The following is a 23057-nucleotide window of genomic DNA, read 5'->3' as shown; positions in this document are numbered from 1 at the left end:
GCCAACCTTTATGCTCCAACCCTCCCCCCAAAAAGCTCTGTTTCTCCTGATTCCCAACAAATATCCTGCCATGTTAACAGAAATATAAAATCAAACCAAAAAGTTTGCTTTTATTGCATCTTTATTATAACGAAAAAATATTCAAATGCAGCTATTTTCTCTGCAGAAATTGTTCATTTGGGGGGGGGGGGATTCAATTTTTACGCACCGTGCACATGCGCAATTCACTCCCTTTTCTTTTTTCTTTTTTTAAAATAGAAAAAACATTAAATTATCCACGATTGAGGTGATTGCATGCATCTTCCCATGAGGACATCCACATATTTCCCAACATTCAGCGATGGAATCCTGCAGCCGTGCGCCCTGAGAGCCCCTCACTGCTGTCAGGCTTGTTGAGTCTGAATCAGAGCAGACTGTGCTGGTGGTCCTCCGTTCCTTAATTAGGAAATTAGCTGCACAGAGGCCCTCATTACCAAACTCCATGTTACTCCTGGTGCTTTTTTTTAAACCTCCTTTCTCTCTCTCTCTCTCTCTGTCTCTCTCTGCTATACCGGTCAATTTCCATAAGAAGATTACAAGCGGATCAGTATTGAGATTCGCACAGATAAACAAATAACTGGTCCCTGAGAATTAGATGACTACTAATTGGACGCTAGTTTTATTGCTCCTGCTGCTGTTTGTCACGCCCCATTGAACGTGGAAATTAAATTCATGAAGTGATGTCTCTTTTCAGCTGATTTACTGCAGCTATGTGGCTGAGGGGCTCCAGGCTGAGATAAAGCATCCGATTTATGTGCACTAAAAAATATATTATCACCTTTTCTTTATGTCTGATTTTGGGTTAAAACCCTCCTGTTGTAACTTATAAAATATAGGTACACAACGTTTTTTGCAGCTATTATGCAAAATATATTTCGACATTTTAAAAATGTGCTTTTATTTTGGTTTTCTTTTGAGAAAATTTGACTCATTTTTGTAAAGACAGAACTAAAGACTGACAGCTGTTATCAGTTCATTGATAATTATTGTAATAAATCAGGATGCATTCATTCATAATTTACTGTTTTCAGTCACCCAGTTTTGATTTATTTTGTTTTGCATGATTATTTTTGCTCCAGATGACAGATTAAAAAAAAAAAAAAAGGGCCCTCCTCCGCTTTGCATCTCATGTATACGAACATGTTGAAGCTCCAGGAGGTGAAACGCCTAAAATGCAGATACCAGGACGATTCCGAGCAGATACCGAGGTGCTAATGGCTGCTTTCGATGGGCCTTTCGCTCTGTCATTAGCATGTGTGAGGTTTTCGCTGTTGTCGTTTGTAAGGAGACACTTGCAAATGAAGGCCACTGCACGCTAATCAATTTAATAACCACTGACACCGCGGAGAGAGAACAAGTCAGCAAACAGTAGCAGAGTTTCTTTTTTTCTTCTTCTAGGACGAGCTGTTTGCAGTCTCTCCAACATTGAAATTCTCCGTCTCCTCCACTAGGGGTCGTTGATGTATTAAAGTTTTGCATTGTGGGAACCTCAACTCTGCACAAACATCCAGTTTAACCTAATTAGGAATGAAGTTCACTTTACTTTTTTTTGGTAAAACAAAATAATGCGATTTGAAAATTGCATTTTTTGTCATTTTTTTTAATAATCTGTTAAAACAAACACAATAGCATCTTCTTATTTTCTAGATTCATGCAAGCATCTCCTTTATTCTGTTTAAATTATTTACAAACTATTAATATTTTTTGTTGTACGAGACGACTACAGGAGGAATTTATTAATGTCACAACTGACGAAAGTTCTGCCTCGGAGTTGTTTAATTAAAATCCACGTTGCGCACCTTTTTACGCAGCGCCGAGAGAAACTGCAAAAGTGAGAAAACGCAGAAAAAAACTTCCGAGCAAGTGATTTTTAAGGGTTCCCTAAGAAATGTTGAGGTCATTTAAAAAATAAAACTGTCAAGGGTCACTGAATTCTAAAATAACTGAGATTAAGATGTTGTTTTTAACTGACAAAGTGTGGTTTGCGAAACTGTGTTTAGAGAAACCCAACAAAAGACAGCCTGACAGCAGGTAGAAGGATAAAATAAATCTCCCTTTAATGTCACAATTTGTTGCAATATTCTTGTTTTTCTTTCTTTCCTTTTTTACTGTAAGTATTTGCGGTTATTTCAAGCCGGTTTGGCCCGTTAGGATCTGCCTCTGCCTTTAAATTTACTGACACTCAGACTTCTGTTACATATCAGGTCAGTACTCTTAGTTTAATATCAGCATGTTCCTACAGAGCATTTCAACCTTTTTAATTAATCTGGGTCCTAAATGTAGCACAAAAAAATAAAAATAAAAAACACAAAATCACCCATTTGTGCTTTTAATTTGTCTCTAAAATGATTTTGACGCGTTCAACCAACACCTCCTTAGTTACTAAAAAATACATCAGCGGCATTTACCTCTTTTTTCTCGGCTTATAAATGTTGTAAATCTATGATATTCTGCCGTCAGGTTGCTGAGCTGCGCTGCTGTTTCAAAAGTTTAGCTCTCCCTCCTCCTCTGACCAAAACACGGCGGTGCGCGCTCCGGTTGGATACGCGCTGGATATGGGAGCTGCGCGCTGATTGGTCCTCATTGTGCTGTCAATCCACATCACATGGTCCGGCCTCCAGGCCTATTAAGACATGAGCTTGGCGAAGTTTAGCGACTTCTGTTTCAGAGCCGTGAGGGAAGGAGCAGCTTTGAGCGGAGAGAAACCAGAAACACCTGCAGACACATTTGCCTCTCGAGGCACAACTTTTTTTTTCCATCTTCTTATGAGCCTGGTCAGTACTTCTACCTCTTTCACTCTTGGCGTTGTTCTGTGAACTTTTTTTTATGTGCCTGTGAGTGAACGCTGAAAGCCGCCCGAATGTATAACATGATGGAAACCGAGATCAAGACCCCGCTCCCGCAGTCCAACTCGGGCTCGGCGCCGGGCGCAAAGAACAACAGTGCCAGCGACCAGGAGCGGGTGAAGCGGCCGATGAACGCCTTCATGGTCTGGTCCAGGGGGCAGCGGAGGAAGATGGCGCAAGAAAACCCTAAAATGCACAACTCTGAAATCAGCAAGCGGCTCGGCGCTGACTGGAAACTTCTGACCGACGCTGAAAAGAGGCCATTCATCGACGAGGCCAAGCGTCTACGGGCTATGCACATGAAGGAGCACCCGGATTATAAATACCGTCCCCGCAGGAAGACCAAGACCTTGCTCAAGAAAGACAAGTACTCTTTGCCCGGGGGACTCTTGGCGCCAGGAGCCAGCGCCGTCAACAACTCGGTGTCGGTGGGACAGCGCATGGATGGGTACGCGCACATGAACGGCTGGTCGAACGGTGCGTATTCCCTGATGCAGGACCAGCTGGCCTACCCTCAGCATCACAGCATGAACAGCCCGCAGATCCAGCAGATGCACCGGTACGAGATGGCGGGCCTCCAGTACCCGATGATGTCCTCGGCGCAGACCTACATGAACGCGGCTTCCACGTACAGCATGTCTCCGGCGTACACGCAGCAGAGCAGCAGCGCCATGGGACTGAGCTCCATGGCGTCTGTGTGCAAGACCGAGCCGAGCTCACCGCCGCCGGCCATCACGTCCCACTCTCAGAGGGCGTGTTTGGGGGACCTGAGGGATATGATAAGCATGTACCTGCCTCCCGGCGGGGACAGCGCGGAGCATTCCTCCCTGCAGAGCAGCCGGTTACACAGCGTCCATCCGCACTATCAGAGCGCAGGGACTGGCGTCAATGGGACGCTACCTCTCACCCACATCTGAGAGCTGCAGACAAAAAAGAGAGGAAAAAAACAGACTTGAAACTTTTTTTTAAAAAAGTTCTTCGGATACTTGAACTTTTTGGTTGCTAAAGAAACAACGTTCAATAGTTTTTTTTGTGTTCGAAAACGGTTTTATCTCGATATGTTTTGAGTTGTTCCATTTTCAAATGATTTTAAATGGAAGCTGAACGTTGAGCCCGCCAGAGTAAATTGCGTTGCAAAGAGGCTTTTTATCACAAGTATAAGCAATCAAGTTATGTAGAAGAATTGGACTTCTATATTTTAAATAATGCCATATTTTCTCTGTATGAAAAGGCATGTGGCCTCGTGAAGGGGCTGGTTTATTTCAGAAAAGCTGGATGGAAAAAGTTGGTTCATAAATGTTTACAATTAATTTGTAGAATGTCAGTTGTCTCGACTGTGTCCAAAATTTTTTGTAGTGTTTTATTTTTCTCCCCCCATAAACTAGGTTAAGTGAAATGTTAAGACTGTGCGGGTCGCAAACGCAAGTTTTATTTATAGTAAGATTTTTTTCTTTTCTTTTTTTTTAGCTTGTGAACCCGATGTTTTGTCACGTGAAAATGTTCCAATTTGTTTTTTGTAAAATGTTCTGTTTCTGTGATGGTTCTGACAGTGTCATGTTTACTCATTATCCTGAACGAAAAGGTTTATTTAAACTGACGTTTCTACATATTTTAAGACCATCCTCTATTCTTAAATGCTGAATAAATTTCTACGAAACGAGATTTGTGACTCCCTGTCTTGTGTGCAAATATGAGGTGTAATCTGATGTGATGGGTTAAAATTCTATTTTTTTCCCCCAAGAAAAATTCAAAATGAGAGTGACCGTTTTACGGGATCTGTAGACACTCTGAAAGACAATCTGGGAATTTACCAAGTAAAATACTGAACAACCAGTTGGGAATTTACATTTTAAAGGTTCATTCACATCGATATATATTTGAAAACAAATTTAGTGCAGTATTATTTTTAAATGCATCAACAATATGGCAATAATTTGGCTTTCCATTTATTTTATGAGGTTTAAAGTGAAGAAAAAAATCTAAATTTTTGTTTCCTTGTAAACATCCACCTTGAAATTTTAATTTTATTTTGCACAGCTCTTAGTTTAGCTGATATTTCTGTAAGTATTTGTCTTTTCTTCTACAGTGTCATTCATTCTAGAATATATTTTACAAATACTGAGTGTGCATCTTTTTCAGGATTTATTAACTGAAATAGTTGCTGAAAAGCTGCACGTCAAGGACTATTTTTGGCTTCCTATGAACCCGGACTGGTTTCCTTCCTTATAACAGACACACTCACTTTGTTGTCTCAGTCTGAATGCATTTTTCAGATTTTATCACAGGAATTTGCTTCGATTACTTCAATAAATGTAAACATGTAACACCAACAGAGACAAATATTGAATATCACTTCACATCTCGATTGTTTGAATTCACCAAATTTTCAGTTCAAAAATATTTGAATTAAATCACATCCTATGAAACACAAGAACATGGTTTGAAAATCATTTTTGAAAAGTTCAGTGGATTTATGGCCCTGATGCACACCATCATAAATGATCTGCGGGTTTCTGTTTGGTAGAAAATGAAATACCCAATTTAAAAGAATCAAATTGAGTATTCTAATATTTAACATTACACAAGCAGAACTTTCTCATTGAATCTTTCTCGAGGACACAAAACACTTTAGCATTATGTTGTTGGACTCGGTTCTGTTCATATTTGTGGCAACCCAAGAAGCATTCATTTATCTGGTGTGTTTTATTTTTTAACAAACTACACTGAAGCTGCACCACATACACAGTCTTAACCTCCCTTACTGTGGCTGACACTCTAATTATACAGAGGTGTTTGGAAGAATGGGCTGGCCTGCTGCTGCAGTGTACCTTAGGAAAAATAAGCTGCGGCCACCAAGAGGGCCGAAGCAGTGGCGGTCCTGCTGGCCTTCCCACACTCCCTGTAGGACTTGATCCACAGCTCAGCACAGCGGCCTGGATTAGCCCTACACGCACCTTTGTGGAGGGAAAGATTATCCAGACCTCCCTGCATTCACTGACAGGGTTTAAGTCACTCTAGCGTGCCAGCAGCCACCCGTCACCTAATCACACTCTCCAACTCATTTTTTTGTAATTAAGCAGCTTTTCTTCTTCCTGCTCCTCGGTGTCAGAGGTGTTTGCTGTGCTCCGGACAGAGCAGTAGATTATTGAACGTAAAAATCGATTTAACCTCAGGATGGCTTTGACCCTGCGCGTTCAGGGTGCAAACTGTAGAGGTTTCTGCTTTCCAACTTATGCAAAAGTTAAAACCTGTTTTCTTCTGCTCCATAAGCTCAGCTAAGAAGATCTCACAGTGGTGACTGGAGACTGAAAGTCTGTGTTTTGGGTGGGGGGAAAAGGTGTGTGACTGGCCCATACATATCTGTTGATTGCTTTTGAATATTCTGGCAGTTGGGCCATATGAGTTGGCCTCCCCCCTCCACCCCCACCCTCCCCCTCCCTCGCTCTCCCCCTGCCGAGTGCCCAGAGGGCCTCTCTCCCCTGTCATGTGGAGCTCTGTGCCCACTCAGCAAGTGCAGGCATATCCCACTTCCATCTGCCTATGACCTCACAGCCCCTGTTTGTTTAACCCCCTCTCCAAAAACTAACCTAATTATAGCCCTGTAGAACATGGATTCAGCGGATTCCCAGTGGATTCTGCCACTGTGTGTGTCTGCACACACCTTTCTATGTGTTGCAGCAGCAAAATGTGAGTCTCCGGCTGTTTCAGTCAGTCCTGTTTCTCGCATGTCTCCTCTCATATTATGTCAGAACATGCCCTGCCAGTTGCACATCTTGTGGGAGTATGTATGAACAAGGTGTTAAAAAGCAATAGGAGCGTGCGCAAAGTGTCTCTTTTTACGTCAGTGTGATGAGTGGAAAACTCATTACACAAATCTGGCTGACAGACTGACGTTTGTGACATCACTAACTCTCCTGCTCGACTGGCTCTGCAACTCACGGCGGGGACCACACCTTCGGAACATACTCTCCGTTCTTTTTATAATCTCAAATCTGGAACCTCCTCTGAAGCCAGACATCAAGAGCGTAATCTAAGTGTAACGGATGCACGGATGAGTGACGTCAGGGATTGCACCTACCACACGCTCAGACAGCACTGATCTGCTGTGAGTCAGACTTTGACCTCAGAGGCCTGTGGGGCGGCCTGTCCAGCTCGGCAAGGCCCGTCCAGAGCGCTGGGACCTGTGCGAGGTGGTGAGATTGACAGCAGAGTGGGGTGTGTGGAGGTGCGGGGGCTGGGGATGGGGTTAATCTCTCTGAACTGGGGCAGATGTTGTTAACGAGCTGCTCTCAGGTCGACTCCCTGCGTGGGAAAATGGCATCAAATCCTCCTGGGGTCAGGGCTTTCGGGCTGACCCACTGAGAGGCATCCCTCTCCACTGCACCGTCCTCTCCATTCACTCAGCCGGTCAGCCACTCATCCGCTGACAGCACTCACCGGAGACACTACAGCATCACGTTTGACCGTTTCTTTTCCCTCCTCTTTCCAAGTACAAACGCTCAGGTCGTCGCCTGAACGTACAGCACTGGCAGGCTCGTTGCGTGTTGTGAATGTCTCATTAATGATAACTGTGGTTGGATTGCCATGCCTTACACAACCACAAGGAATGCAGAGTGGGAAATGCTTCAAAGACAGGCATGCCGCCACTCAAGAAACTCCATCCGCCCAGCAGCGACTTTACATGTGTTTATGTCAGAGAAAAGTGAATTAGGTAAATTAAGGAGACTTTCAGGCGCCCTAGCTGCTATAGAAGAAGGTATGTGGATGAATTCATGGTGCAAAATCACTCTTTAAACAAATCAAACATTGAATTTAACATCCTGTAAATGGTTTTCTCAACCTGCTTCCAGTCAGGCAGAAGAGAAATTGCCAGTCCCTGGGCTGTGGTGTTTTTCGACCTATGTACAGACTGAAAACACTGTACACAAGTTACCTGTGATGTGGCTACTCCTCATCAGTCACATCCAGAATGGGCATGTCTGTGTACCATATCATGTCAACATGCTCGCTTTGGGGTTTATCCTGACTTAGGTTTTAATGCGAGGGTCATCCATTAAGGTGTTTGGCTCTGAAGGTGTGTTTATTTTCCCCCAGCAGGTGTGTGTGAATATGAGACTTGTCAAATATAAGAGAGGATTACCGCCTCTTTTGTTCCAAACAAAACAAATACAAATCACATGAAGGAGCTGAGATGGGAGGAATCTGGTTTTTTTTTCGCTGCCCAGGCTGAGTGTTTAGAGAGCTGTTTTTTTTTTCCCGTGGAGGATCCTTTGACATTTTGTTCGTCAAAGCGCCGCTGAGGTTTCCTTGAACTTGTTTTCGCTTGTAATTGTGGTTGCAGGAAGATGTGTAAAACCACACACACACACACACACACACACACACACACACATACACATACACACAGAGCACACAACCAGGAATAAAAGTGGATTTAGAGGCTTCTTCCCGAATAACCCGTAATGACAATTCAACCGGTCGGTTCTAATGCGCGTTCAGGAAACACCAAGTGAGTCACTCTAGTGTAAAAGTGTATCTGCTGCAGATGGTCCCTTTCTGTGGCTGCACATCACTTTGTCAGTGAACACTGGAGCATGTCATGCTGCTTTTTAATTTGCCAAACTAGAGTTGTGACCCCACTTCTGACCTCTCTTGGAAGCCTGCAAAAAAATGGGGCCAAGTGTATATGTGCTGATGTATATACTATGCCTAGGGATAGCCAAGTGAGTACAGGACTCCTGGAAGACAATGCAAAGTCAGGGGGAGAAGTCTTGAGGGGGGTGACAAGGGGGGAGATTAGGCCTGTCATCTAGGCCACAGATATTGATTAGTGTTTGTTGAGGACAGTGAGAGGCAACACAGATTGACAGATACACAAAGGCCATGTTGTGACTCCGCTCCATCAGACACCCTCTGATCATATCGCTATCGTCAGGAGGTGTGTTCATGTTGCAACCTGTACCCACGTATTTATGCCCCACCACCACCTACACACACACACACGCACACACACACACACACGCACACACACACACACACACACACACGCGCACACACACACACACACACACACACACACACACACGCACACGCACACGCACACACACGCACACGCACACACATGCACACACACACACATGCACACACAAATACAGATGCACTTGCACAAGAGTTGTCAATGCAGCCCAACTGCAAGAAAACATTTATGTTGGCCAGGTTGGGGTCTTTTAGTGTAGTCTGCATACATGCATGTGGTTTATGGGAGTGTAACCCTGGGAACATGGGGGGAGGTGGGACACACTCAGCTACGGGTCAGTCCTGACTGACTCTGTCACTTATTGATTAGTTGCCATGGAGAGTTAGTCAGGCCATCTCTCTTGGAGGTGTGTCCCCGAGGGCCAGCAGCTCTGCCCAGATGAGCCTGTGGAGGCTTTGTCTGCAGGGGGTTGTGTGTGTGTGTGTGTGTGTGTGTGTGTGTGTGTGTGTGTGTGTGTGTGTGTGTGTGTGTGTGTGTGTGTGTGTGTGTGTGTGTGTGTGTGTGTGTGTGTGTGTGTGTGTGTGTGTGTGTGTGTGTGTGTGTGTGTGTGTGAGTGAGTACGAGCTTGTGACCTCCCCAACTCTCACTCATGCTTCCTTCATCTCCAGCCCTCCTCTTTTAGGGCCCCCTGTGGCACTTTTACTTGCACTTTACTCTTTCGTCCGTCTCCCGAGTGGACCGGCTCCCGGCTAATCTGCGATATCTTCTGAGAAAATGCACCAATGTTTATGCATACACCTACTCCCAGCAGACCCGTGATAATAGGGATTGTAAACAAATTGTCCAAACTTATTGAGCTGTGAAATCCCCTTCATAGCCCCTGGATTTGCCTACTCATATGATCCTCTCTCATCTCTGTTTTTGTGCTGTCATTGTTCCTATCAAAGACATTAGAAGGAGGGAGTTGCGAGTGCAGGAGGGAGATGGATGGTCAGGACTCGGTGGAGCTGGAGGTCCACCTGCAGGAGCTGACGACTCCAGTGATAGCCCAGCAGGAGACGGCTATGGTGCCGGGTCTCACACCTACCTGGAATAATAAGTAGCTTCAGGACTGCAGGTAGACTACAGGGCAGCAGAAACTAATGTGGAGGACAAGGGATAAAGAGGCACAAAGATGATGCAGTTCTGTCTGCTTGGAGCATAAACCTGATTTCTCTAGACTAGTTCTTATAATTCAAAGGCAGATTTTTAGCAAGATCATATGGAGATTGCTTGGAAACACATTTTAAAAGTAAAAAATATATATATTAGTTATAGAAAATTGCAGTTACAAAGTTCATTTGGTGAGATCAGGAAACATGAAGACATGTCAGACTGTAGTAAAGTTCTTTTTAACTCTTAGATTGCTTATTTGGAAAGAAAGTAATGGTAAATTCTTTCACCCAAACTGTTCTTGCTAAACATCCTTTTTTCTGGCTCAGTTTTGAAATACCATATTTTACTGCACTCAGAATTTCTGTGTAGCTGGAGTCTCTCTAAATAATCAGAAAATTACATTATCTGGCTAAACTGTTGATTTCTTCACAGCTTGTCCAACACCCTCCTCCTGCTCTCTTTCTTTTCTTTTTATGTTGGACCAAATCTCAGCAATCTTAGAAATAATAGAAAAGGTCACGCCAAAGTGTGAAAATAAAATCCAATTGTACTAAACTTCTATAAAATGCTTTATTTCTTCTCCTGTCAAAGTATAGCTGGCCATACAGTTTCTAAAGGTTTCAATGATTGTTTTTAAAGACTCAAAGTAATTCCTTGAACTTCGTTTTCACATAAAGTTATAAATTTATGGTCAGAATGATTCAAACTTGGTCTCCCTTTTCAGAATATGCACACAAACTTCTCAACCCGAAACTTGACGATGGGCCCCCACTATCCCTCCCTAATATCACACCTTGGATGCATAAACATGCCTGTGCTCCACACATCACCCCGCCCCGGGGGGCCTGCATGGCTTTAGTGCCGCACTGTGACACCAATCAGGGGAGATGGCGGGCTCCTTTGTCATGCAAACACCACTCGCTTCTTGTCTTATTCAAATGTCTGCCCTCTCTCTTTCTCCTCTCCCTCACTCTCTCTCAACCCCTACCCTGCCTCAGCCTCTCCCCCCACCTCCAGCCTCACCCCTCTTCCCCTGCACCCCCGACTTCAGCCCTCTCTCTGTCTCTCGCTCCATCTCAAGTCCAAGTAAATCCTCGTTGAGAGAAGAGGGGAGCCTCCAGGCCCGGGGCTGCTGAGGCAGGCCTCTCTCCTGGGGGTCAGGCTGTGTCTCAGCGCATGGGGCTGTTTCCAGGCCCAACCAAGGCCATTTCATATTCAAATGTTACAATCAGGCCTCTGACCCACAGGGGGCTCTTTATGGTTGCGGCCCCAGGTCGTAGGGTCAAGATGGTGATTTAATAGCTCGGGCAGAGGGAAGGAGTGGGGGAGCAAAGTGATTTAGGGGATGAATGAGTAATAAAAAAGCATTTTTCCTAAGTTGTCATGTAAATTTCAATCCGTATTCAATATGAGGCTCCCTCTACACTAGAGACCTTCCTCAATGGCGTTCTAGTGGACTTAAGTCATTCAAAATTAAGAAAGTCCATTTTCTGCTTCCACTCTTGACTTGTGCTTGGTGTAAACAGTAGCCGATGGTGGAGCAGTTGAGGTTTAGGGATGCAGATGAGACACGCTGAAGAGTCGTCGTGTTAGTGGTGCCACTGTGTCTCAGATGTCCTCATGCTCTGGAGTGGCCTGTTATTCCTGTCCCTGAGGGTGTGTTCCCAGCACAGCAGCTCCAGTAACGCTGGCACTTTTCACCGTTTATATGTGTAGGTGTGATTGAGAAGAGTGGATTTAGGCTATATGTGTAGAGACGGTAACTCATATGGCTTTTTGTCTACAGGTGAAGTTAAGCTGGAAGCGCAGAAAACACTACGTTGCAAATAGTTTTCAGCGTGACTTGGTGTTTCAACATGGGCACCACACCAAAATGTTCTGGATCTGTTACTCACTTGGTGTTTCCTGTTCAGGCCTTGATCTGACTCATTTAAACCGGAGCGAACACTCACAGCCTGTTTGACGATGAAGCTGGTTTTATCGCTTTCTTTTTCATGATCTGTTGTTGATCACATTTTCATGACAAAACTAAAGGAAAACTAAACAGCTGGTTATTCATTTAGAAATGGAGAGAAGTAAAAAGGTTGTTGCTGGAGAATAAGACACAAATTTAACACTCAGAACCCCAAATCCTGCTCGTGGGGAAGAAAAAAAAATCAACAAATTACGCTATTTATCAGAGCCAGGAACTGTAATAACAAAACTTTTTGGATTTCCAACAGTCCTTGAATCATCTGTGTTGTCTTGTCTGGAAAATTAACCTAATCTAATCTTAAAATTGTGACATTTAATTAGAATTGTTTGATTTTACGTGCCTCATTTAAAAAAAATGCCTAAAAAACAACAACACACAGAGCAGGTCGGAGACAAGTTTGGAATAATATACAATTATCTAAATATCTATAGTTTGTGGTAGCAGTGATAGAGTAATATTTTTCTCAGTATTGGTAAAACCTGTCAGCACTTGGAAAAATGTTGTAGATGTTGAAGTCTAGGCTTCTGATTTTTTTTGTAAAATAAATAATCAAAGACGTTCAACTTTACTTGATTTTTAAAAATGAGTTATGGCATTGTAACTGTTATAAACAGCACAAAATACACTTTCTCTCTATTTCTAGCCATTTTGTTTCCAAAGAGTTGCAGAACTTTACATTGCAGTGATGAATACGTCCACAGTGAGTAAAAATGTCACACAAGCACAAAAAAAAAGTTTAGAAAGTGCTTGGTGTTCAGAGGGCTAATTAAAGGGAATAAAAACCAATGAGAGATCCAGTGAGTGGCAGCAGCAACAACAGAAGTGAGCAAATAATTAATTAATGAATGTTGTGTTGGGATGATGCAGCCTATAAGGATTATGAAACAAGGAATAATGAGGAAATTATTACAGACACACGTGGACAAAACTGTTGGTACCCCTCGGTTAGTGAAAGAAAAACAATGGTCCCAGAAATAATTTGAATCTGACAAAAGTAATAATAAATAAAAATTCTATGAAAATTAACCAATGAAAATCAGACATTGCTTTTGAATTGGGGTTCAACAGAATTATTTTAAAAAATAAACTCATGAAGCAGGCCTGGACAAAAATGATGGTACCCTTAACTTAATATTTTGTTCCACAACCTTTTGAGGCAATCACTACAATCAAATGATTTCTGTAACTGTCAGTGAGACTTCTGCAGCTCTCAGCAGGTATTCTGGCCCACTCCTCATGAGCAGACTGCTCCAGTTGTCTCAGGTTTGAAGGGTGCCTTCACCAAACGGCATGTTTCAGCTCCTTCCACAGATGTTCAGTAGAATTCAGATCAGGGCTCATAGAAGGCCACTTCAGAATAGTCCAGTGTTTTCCTCCGTGTTTTTCCAGCTGCATTGTTAGCTGTGGAAGCTGTGCCTGATTTTCATTGGTTAATTTTCATAGAATTTGTATTTATTATTACTTTTGTCAGATTCAAATTATTTCTGTGGACATTGTGGGTTTTTCTTTCATTAACCGAGAGGTGCCAACGATTTTGTCCGAGTGTATGTACATGGAGTTAAAAATTCTTCCAAATACAGACAAATAATTTATGTCATGCCATTTACTCAATGAAACATCACACCTTAACTAACTTCCAGGTCACCTAAATCATTTCCAATTGCTCAGCTGTCCACACTACATGTCTCGGAAAGGACAATATACCAGCTGAGAGACTCTAGAAAACTGGAAAACCCAATGATTAATTGATTAATCAAGCACATATCCTGTACTCTCTGATCCCAACTGTGCTCGTCTTTCTACTGAGTACATTTTAAAAAATGATCTTCAAACATTTTCATTTGGAGCAACGTTATTTCAGAGGGTGAAAAGTTTTGGTTTAGACCATTTTCCATCTTTTATCGTACCGACAAAATCATCCCATCTAGTGCTTAACCACGAGGTGCGGACCGAGTTTGATCTCATGTGAAATTTCCAGCGGAGGTGAATACACTGACATATGTAGCATCCACTCACAGTAGCAGGGGCCAGAGGCAGAAGGCACCACGTTCAGATGAGGCCGAGGGGCCACTGCAGGGCAAGGTAGGGCAAGCCTCAGTAGGCACAGCTGTAGCTCATAGTCATTACTGCTCCTCTGCTGGTTCAGAAGAAAAGGGCCGCTCCCGCCACATGGCCGGTCTGCCACGCCTGCCCCCTGTCCTCTGCCACACACCCACAGAGGCCTGGTAGCGCCAGGCGGCACCACTCGCAGTTTGCACTCCTCTCACGTGTGGCAAAAGCAGCGGAGCAAAACGGAGAGGTGTTGCAGTGGGCGAAGGGGAAGGATGGGTGGGTGTAGAGGTTAAACCAGGGTAGGGGGGCTCTCTTCCTTCCCCTCTTATCTCCCGACTGACCATTCTCTTTCCCACCCCCCCACCCTCCTCCGCCCCTACACCCCCCCCCCCTCCTCCTCCTCCTCCTCCTCCTCCCTTTTGTGGCCTGTGCACCTGCAGCCCTTGAGTCTGGGCAATAAAGCTGAAGGATTTGTCGACTGGAGGTTGGAGGAAAAGTGGGGGATCATTAGACAGCATGGGAAACACAAAAGCAACAGGTTCAAACTGTGGTTGTTTGATATGGCGCTATGCTATACTCCAGAGTGATGGGCTTGATGTAATGTGGTTTGACACAGAGAGAGCGAGTTTAAGCAGATTTGAGCCCAGATTTACGGCCTGTTTGGGTTAGTGTCATTATGAATCAGTTTGATCATAATGACCCATGATCAGCTTTCAACCCTTGGCACTTCCATTTGAGGGCCTCGTGTATGTAAAATGAACAAACCTCTGCTGCTCTGTGGAGAGTGTATAGCTCTGAGATGTCAGCTTCTCCTGAGCTAAGCCTGGTGTTCAGCCTTCATTTGGTGACATTTCCTTTTTTCTTAAAAAAGTTAGTTAAGAAGCAGAAGTAGCTTCTCAGCTCATCAAAGAACACATTTTTTGTTCTTTTTTAAAAGTAAAAAAGTAATGTTGGAGAAGTTTTTCACTAAAAAGCAACAAAATGTACAAAGTACTACTCTCACAAAAATAAAAAAACAATGTCTAATTATAGCAAATCTACAACATGTTTTTGGTCTTGTTTCCCGATGAAGTATTAGTCAGGCTTTCATTTTCATGAATCTGCCTATCTCTAATGTAATAATAGCAACAGCTGAATTTCTTACTATTAATTCTCAGTTCTGCATCAGCCTTCCATTAAAACCACTGTTTTCTGTTCCCTGTTAAGTTTTAGCTACACTTTCTTGAACATTTTTGGGTCATTACTACCTAAAACCTGATGTATTTTTCTGGAAACAAAGGTTTCCAGCTAGAAAAACAAAACATATTTCTAAAACCAATTCCCTCCAGAGTGAGATGACAGTGAAATGGTAACATGTATGAGTTTCACAAACCCTGCAGGGAAGATTTAAAACAGAACGGTGCAACTGTTATTTCACATGTACAGTAAAGAAAAGGGAAAATGATATTCTCTCTTCTGTTCCTTATTGCCAAGAAACCGAAAGAAAAGATCCAAATGAAGTTCCACAAACAAGGCAAGAAAAACAAAGAAATTCGTGACACTAACTTGGAAAAAAAAAAAATCCTTACTTGAACCTTTAAACCTGGCTTTGTAAGTTTGAAACATACAGATTCTAAAGTTGGCAGGTTCGACAATCACAAACCAACATGAAGGTAAGTGTACAACAAAAGAAAAAAATTTGAACCAACTGTAGCAATAGTTCAGTTTAATATATAGGTGAAAGTAAAATTGTTCTGCAGAGCCACGTTCTGCAGAGTCTCTGTTCAATTCCCCACCTGTTGTAATGTTATGTTCAGTCATGTAGAACTTTTCTCTCACCAGTTGCATGCCAGACCCCCCACATTGTAAATCGCCGCAAAGGGAAAAAGATTCAGCTCTTTCAGAGAGCGACCATGAAGGCAGAGGAAATCACTCTAAACGGTCTTAATTCTACCATTAGATGAGAGGGAGCGCTGTGGGGATTGGCTGGCCCTACGCTCCATATTCACAGAAGCAGGATGAGGCTGGGAGGCCCGCTGAGAAAATGGTGTCGTAATCAGGAGCCAGCAGTTCTGCCTGATCAGGTGCACTAGCCCCTCTTCTCGTTTCCTCAGACGCCTCCTCCCCCTCCTCACCCAACCCTCCCCTCATTTTCCTTCCCTTCCCCTGCCTCGTAAGGAGATCCTAATAAGAGTTTGGACGTACTGAGCTGCTCTTATGTGAAGACCTGGCAGGAGGGAACAGAGATGAGGCCTGAGGTGGGGGTTGAAGCTGGAGGTATGGAGCTGCAGTGGTGTAGTCGGGGGGCTTGTTTTTTTTTGTTCCCACATTTGATTATTCAGGTTGGCTGAACTAAATTCTAAACCCATAAAATTCGTATCCCCTCTGGGGGACCATTTGCATATATTCCAGTGCCCCCTCCCTCACATCCCAATTCCCCTTTTTTCTCAGAAAGTGAAAGAGAGGGCGAAGCAACCAGGCCTGTCTAGGCTTTAAGATGTCACCGTGGTGTGAAATATGGGCGAACAAGCAAGGTCTTTGAAACTCAAACTAACCCCCCACCAGCCTCTGAGCTTCTGCCACACACACATATGCAGACCCAGTCATCCTCTTGCACTCCACTGGTTGCTTCCCTTAAATAGGAATTAAATTTCAAGTCAGGGGGTTGTTACATGCTCTGCAGATTTACTCTCAACTTTTTGCACCTGAGGTACTTTTAGGTGACACGCCATTGTTTGACAGAAGAATTGGAAGCTGCTCTTGTTACAGTAGAGTGTGTTTCTATTTATATGTTTGTATACACAAGTTTGTTACTTTCAGATTTACTTTCAGATAAGTGGAATCATCCGTCTGTGAGGTGTGCATGTGCAGCTATTTCACATGTCAAAGTGTGCCACTATATCAGCGGGGCAAACTGCTGGAGACCAGGAAGAGTTCCAAATCTTTGATAAACATGTCAAAGCAGTAAAGCCTGGACTTGTAATTATGCCAACTTCACTCTTTACCCGTTGTCGATGTAGGGGATTAATTTTCAGACAAAAATGTTCTGCAGCCAGGTCTTAAAATTCCGTTTAGGATGTGTGCCCGGTGGTATAAAGATGAAGGGAACACACATGTAGCTGGGCACACAGAGGAGCGAGCGGCTGAAGGCAGGACTCCATATCGCCAGTCAGCCATAAGAAACACCTGTTCGTTTGTTTGGCGAGCAAAGTCGAGGTTTTGTTTCTCTCTGTGCCAACCAGGCCTGCTGGCACTGGTTCTACTGCCCATCTGTATGGATGGGTGAAGTTAGACGATGGTCTTTGGAAAAAAAAAAAAAGGGGGGTAAGAAGGAAGGGGGGGGGGGGTTGATACTTGATGGCATTTTGGTCACATGGGTGAGTTGCTGTCATCCCTTAACCCTCATCCCCCCACTGGACCCCTTTCCCTCCCCCTCCCGTGCCCACTCCCTGGTGCACAGGCAGAATGCAGTGTCAGGAGGGTGAGCACTGAGCGCCCATTGTGTGTGCTAACCAAAGCGGAATGCCCGGGTGACAAAAGGGGAGGAGTGGGCTCAGGGCACACAAAGCCAGGGGGAGGAGAGGGGAGGAGGAGGGGAGGAAAGGAGAGGAGGTGGGGGTGGAGGTGGGGGCAATCTGCTGGGGGCTAAATAGACCCACTCAGCCCCAAAACTCTGGGCACCCTAAAAATCTCTCGCCTCCCCTCTTCGCCTTCTCACCCCCATCAGACCTCCCTCCCTCTCTCCCTCTGCTCCGGGGCTGTACAGTAACACTGGGAGCTGCTCGTATGTTCCCAGAAAGAGGAGAACCTAAGACAACAGAACCTTCAGATTATTAAGGGTTGGCTTTGGTGTCGTGACTCACGGCCTGGAGGTCCAAAACAGGATGTATTTGCCAACCGTCGCCATGGTTTCCAGTCTCTGTCATCACTCAGGGTTGCCCTAAACGCCTCATGTATCACTGTCAAACATTTTCAGAACTCGACTGGGGAATCTTCACCACTCACCAGAAACCACAGCTGAACATTTCAGGGAAAACTATCTTCAGTATTACATGAAATAAACTAATCTCCTCCCAGCTGATATCCAGTTTCCAGCTAACGCACTTGTATGAATGAAGCGGATCCCCACGTGACCTGTGACTTTGTGTCTGTTTGTGCCTAAGTGTGTGGATTCGGGTGGGGGTGGGGGGGTAGAGGGGGAGGCCACATGTGCATGTACTCACCTGCCTATTCCAGAAGCTCAGAGCAATCTCGTCTGTGTGCTATCGCACGTCAAATCCAACCTCTCGACTCCCACACAGGACCCGGGGCAACAGTGCGGCCACTTTGAAACACACAAGACAAACCCTGAATTAACTCTCTCTTAATACCTCCATCTTCTCCAGATGCAAGTAGGAGCAGGTTCATTTTAAACAGACAGCTGCAGGACCTTGGCAGTTTTTATTAGCAGTTTTAACTGTCAAAACTGTTCGCTGACTGTTAAATCTGTCTTTAAATTTCTATGCAACACGTTTGATGTCTGGGAGCATCTATGGTGTTCCAGAGAATGACCAAACACTGAGCTAAATGTTATTAGGGTCACTAGAATCCCACTGGCTCTGATGTTTATGGACTTGGAGTCATGTGAAACATAGGAAATTATATTACAATTTGAATTCTAGGATTCAAAATATAACTTTAAAAGTACAACTCACAGTATTTGAAAGAATATTTTTGCATATGTTTTAAAATTCTTTATTTTATATCTGCTTATATGGTCATTGTCTCAAATTTTTTTGTTTTGTGTTTTTGAATTAGTTAACTGGCACCAGGAAAGAAAATAAAATGGCTGATTGAGGTCCAGTTTGTTCACCGTTTTGTTTGGTATAACTTGAATTTTTCTCTCAAATCAAATGTCTGCTATCGCTCGCAGATCTTGGTTGATGTCACAAAGCCTCTGACCTGATGCGCCACCCGGGTGTGGATGGTACCAGTGCCAGAGAAGCCACAGGGTCACTTTGGAGAGACCTTTCATCCCTTGGGGTCTTTCGTCTTTCCCGAAATGATGACTAGGCAGATCAAAGGGGGTGCTCTAAAGAAAACTCTTGATGCTGACACCCCTAACTCCCTGCCTCTCTGTCTCACCCACTCCCCTCCATGCACACTTAACATCTGAACTCCCTCCTTCTTTAATTCATGCAAACCTCAGCCTTTCCCGTGGTATTTACATACGCTGCTGCAGGGCAAAAGTAGCTTCTCGTTTTATCTGTGCTGACTTCATATGAAGTAGCTTGCTGAGTTGTTTTGTTGTTAGTAAAATGCAGAGGGTCAAAAACGAGCCTTCGGGGCAGGTTTAGGTCATGGAGTAAACCTGGCAAAGCCGATCTCGGTACCTTAGTGATTAACGCAAAGTATGAGTGTTTTGCTGGCTGGGCTTGTGTGGGTGTGTGTGCTCGCCTGCACGTGTGCTCATGCCTGTATGCACATCAGCGCATGAATGTCAGGTGAGTTTGAACTGTCTGCCGGTGCAGTCAGAGCCTCTCCATCAGTGCTGACCCAGGCAGCCATCATTGTTCTCAAGCTGTAAATCACCCTGCTGCAATCAGGGCCCTGATCTAGGCTGATCTGAGCCCTCTCCACTCCAGATGATTCCCCTCCTGATTGGCCTAACTGGACTCCTGTCTGTGGTGGTAGATTAGCATGAATTGTTTTTTCTCTGTGGCATACAGATGGAGCCATGTTAGCATTCACACCTCCACACAGCGTCCCAGGGCTCCCTCGAGGCTCCAAAATGCTGAGGAAAACCAGACTTTCCTCGTCGCTTTGATAACTTTAAGAAGAGCAGGAGAAATACAGGCGGCGGGCAAAATAACAAATGTGTTTGAATGTAAAGTTATACAGTAGATTAAACTACGGTTGCACTGTACAGGTTTGCACTGTTGTCTTTCTAAAGATGTGCAAACATAAATTGAGATGGATGGATTAATTGGAGGACATGATAAAGCTCTTTGAGACCCTGTCTTTAAAAGTTTGACGTTATTCAGCATCATTTCATGCAGCCACAGACAATGAAAAATAATTAAAATATTTAGTTCAATCTATGAGGAACATTTTGTGCTCAGCCTCTCTGTGCTTTTGGTGTAATTTTTCCAAATCTTTATTTTCACTTCACAGTAATATTCCCCCCAGAAATGCTTTTAGCTTGTATTTTTACTGCACCCCTCATTTTCACATATTGACACATATGATATTGGTGCAGACATTACAAACCTGCAAGGGTTTCTGCCTACTGCAGTTTATATAGCTTTAGCTCATGGGGTCTTTTGTTTCCCAGTGGGAGACCATTAGTCTGAGTAACTTGTCAGCAGCTCTCTGGGGCTCACCAATGGCTGGAAAGGCCTGAACTGTTGCCTCCCATGAAGAGAATCGTATCTATATGTACCTATGTAGTTGTTTTGGAAATGACAGTGATATTTTGCGGTGACATGTGCAGCTGGAAGAAGGCTGTGATCATGCTGAAGATCTCATGTTTTCATGTGATCACAAAAGATAAATAGTGTTTTATAAAATACAAGTTCTCTCTGGAGCTGTTCAGGGGGCATTACTTTGACTCATTTTCATTTCCTGGATCCTGACCTGAGTCACCATCATAACCTAAACCTAATCTTACCCTAACTAAACAAAAATCTGCACCCAAGAATTTAATGATTTGCATTTTATCCCCCAAAACAGAGGCAGGTCACGACAATGCAAGTGTGTAAACAGACCAATGTCCCCACAACGTGAGCAAACCAAGCTCACACACTTTCCAAGCATAGCCGGCTGAGTTATGTTTCCGTGGAGACGGTCATTGTGTTGGCCTCATGGAATCCTGATGACATCACGGCTCTGTGAGTTCAGCGATCATGGGGATCACAAGCCTCCAGTCCGACTCCTTGTAGCGCAATGAGAGAGATGGGATACAGAGCGACAGAGTCTGAGGGACATGGGGAAAGTTTTAAATTCTATCACAGCCTCACCTGAAAATGTGTAGTCAAACCTCAGCATTATTGGCAATAATAACAACTCTGCTGTCAGACTGGTGGACCAGGCAGATTTGTGGACCTTAATAAGGGCCACTTGCATGTATAATGTTTTAGACAGACGTAAGAGACAGTGTGATGGTGTCATATATGGTGTAGTGTTACTACTAGCACTTTACAGGGCATACTTATAAAAACATGTCAAACAAGACAGTCAGGTTTCCTTTTACTGTACATTCATCTGTTACTGTTTGGGGTTTCTTAATCATTTTTAATATTCTCATTCTGGAGGCCTTTATTTTGGCAACATATCCATTTAACATTGAAATTACCATAGAGAAATGACAAAAAAATGGGGAAATAATTAAAGACCTGCAACATAATCACCAGCTGCATAAGAACTGGGGATGTTGCAGTTCCTTGTCAGACACTTAATCCCTCTGCCACTAGGTCACCTCCTGAAGATCTTCTAGACAATAACACTCGGCTTAAACAACAACAAAGAGACTTTACAACAAAGTAAGGACAAATTAAAAGAAAAACCTGAACTCTTGCCCCCTGCAGTGATGGGATCCGGTCTGCTGTGCTGTGACGAGCATTTAGGTGGCATCGTTTGCATTCGTTTCTCCATTTCGAGGAAAGAATCATTGCAAATTCAGACGAAGTTGGCCCAAATGATCATCTTTACTCTATTATGAAGCATTTCTGTCCTTAGTCAGATTCATGTCTTCCAGGATGATGATGCCAACATCCTTAGGGCATGAGGGGTCACTGAATGATTTTCTGAAAATTACGTACATCATATGTTATGTCCTTCATAATTACTAAATCTCAACCCAATTTAACACTTTTGGAAGATTTAAATTAATTTGTTCGACAGTGAAGCGAGTTAATATCTTTTGGAAGAATAGTGTTCATTCCTTCAGCAAAGCTCCAGAGACGAAAGAAGCAATGCCAAGCTGCACTGAAATGGTTCTGGTAGCCTGACATCTCGCTGGTTGGTTTTGCTTTTAATTTGGTAACATCTATCAAATTAAAATTGACCTAAATGAACTCTATCTTTACTAGTAAAACTATACCATGAACTATTATGTTACTTTCTCTCAATCCACACTGTAAACAAGTCTACTAAAAATCTATGCCGATGCTAGCAGCTCTGTGAGGCTAAACTTAAGCCATCTACTATATTCTCCGATCCTGTGTTAGCATGCTAACATTTGCTAGGATGCACTAAACCTTAAATGTAGCTGAGTCTAAGGAGATTTTCACGGGTTGCAGATACAATGTGATGGGCAGAACATTTCTGATGGCAGTGCTAGATGAAAAGGACACTTTCAGTATGAACCATCCTTTAGGGTAAACAATGTGTGCACAAAAGTGAGTGAAAATCAGTGATGTAATCATGCCTGGGGAAATTCTGATACTCCGAGTTTATGCTCCAAATTGTTCTTTTAAAGCCACCTGCTCAGCAAAGGATAAACACTCTGGGTAATTCATTGATTTATTACAGTCATTTTTAAGGTCCTGCTATTAAAAAGTGTGGTTGAAAATCATAGCTGAACCTGTAGCTTTAAGGATCCTCTCCTGCTGAGGTGTGCACAGGTGCTGGCCTGTCAATAACTGAGCTACTAGCTAATGGCACCAATGCAGCTTTGTAAAGTCATATGTTATTCTGGACAAAAAGGTTTATGTAGCTTACTTCATCTTTTATATACATTTTAATTCATGAAATATCATGAAGACCTTTATTATGGTTTGGGGTCAAACTATAGGGCTGATAATCCACAGGCATTTTTTTTCACTAGTACAGCATAACCATGACTTGCCCAAACTTAACTAACTTACCAAACAAAGGTATGAAGCCAATCGGCGGCATAGTCATGCTTTTGCCATCCTAGGAAATATTTCTGACTCTCACTCTCACTACTGAATGACACATCAGAGGGGATTTAGAAGTATCAGCAATGCTGATCAAAACGCTGTACATCTGCGTATGCCTTGCTCTTCACCACTAATAACAATCCATCCAATAT

General features: G+C 43.5%; 2 protein-coding genes across 6 annotated transcripts in view; both read left to right on the top strand.

The window, feature by feature from the left end:
• The window catches only part of p2ry4 (pyrimidinergic receptor P2Y4), a 59813-nt gene that overhangs the window by 22487 nt on the left and 14269 nt on the right, over positions 1–23057 (top strand). The window lies entirely within an intron of this gene.
• On the top strand, positions 2674–4547 carry sox3 (SRY-box transcription factor 3). Its single transcript, XM_022194908.2, has one exon. It carries the CDS (start codon positions 2900–2902, stop codon positions 3800–3802), a length of 903 nt encoding a protein of 300 aa, XP_022050600.1. The 5' UTR covers positions 2674–2899; the 3' UTR covers positions 3803–4547.

This window comes from Acanthochromis polyacanthus, chromosome 10, assembly GCF_021347895.1.
Source record: "Acanthochromis polyacanthus isolate Apoly-LR-REF ecotype Palm Island chromosome 10, KAUST_Apoly_ChrSc, whole genome shotgun sequence".
Taxonomy (NCBI): domain Eukaryota; kingdom Metazoa; phylum Chordata; class Actinopteri; family Pomacentridae; genus Acanthochromis; species Acanthochromis polyacanthus.
The sequence above is the reverse complement of the archived record's forward strand: the minus strand, read 5'-3'. Positions and strand labels throughout refer to the sequence as shown.

What these genes read in the sequence shown, in the direction of transcription:
- sox3 (XM_022194908.2), top strand. Translation starts at nt 2,900, where the DNA reads ATGTATAACATGATGGAAACCGAGATCAAGACCCCGCTCCCGCAGTCC.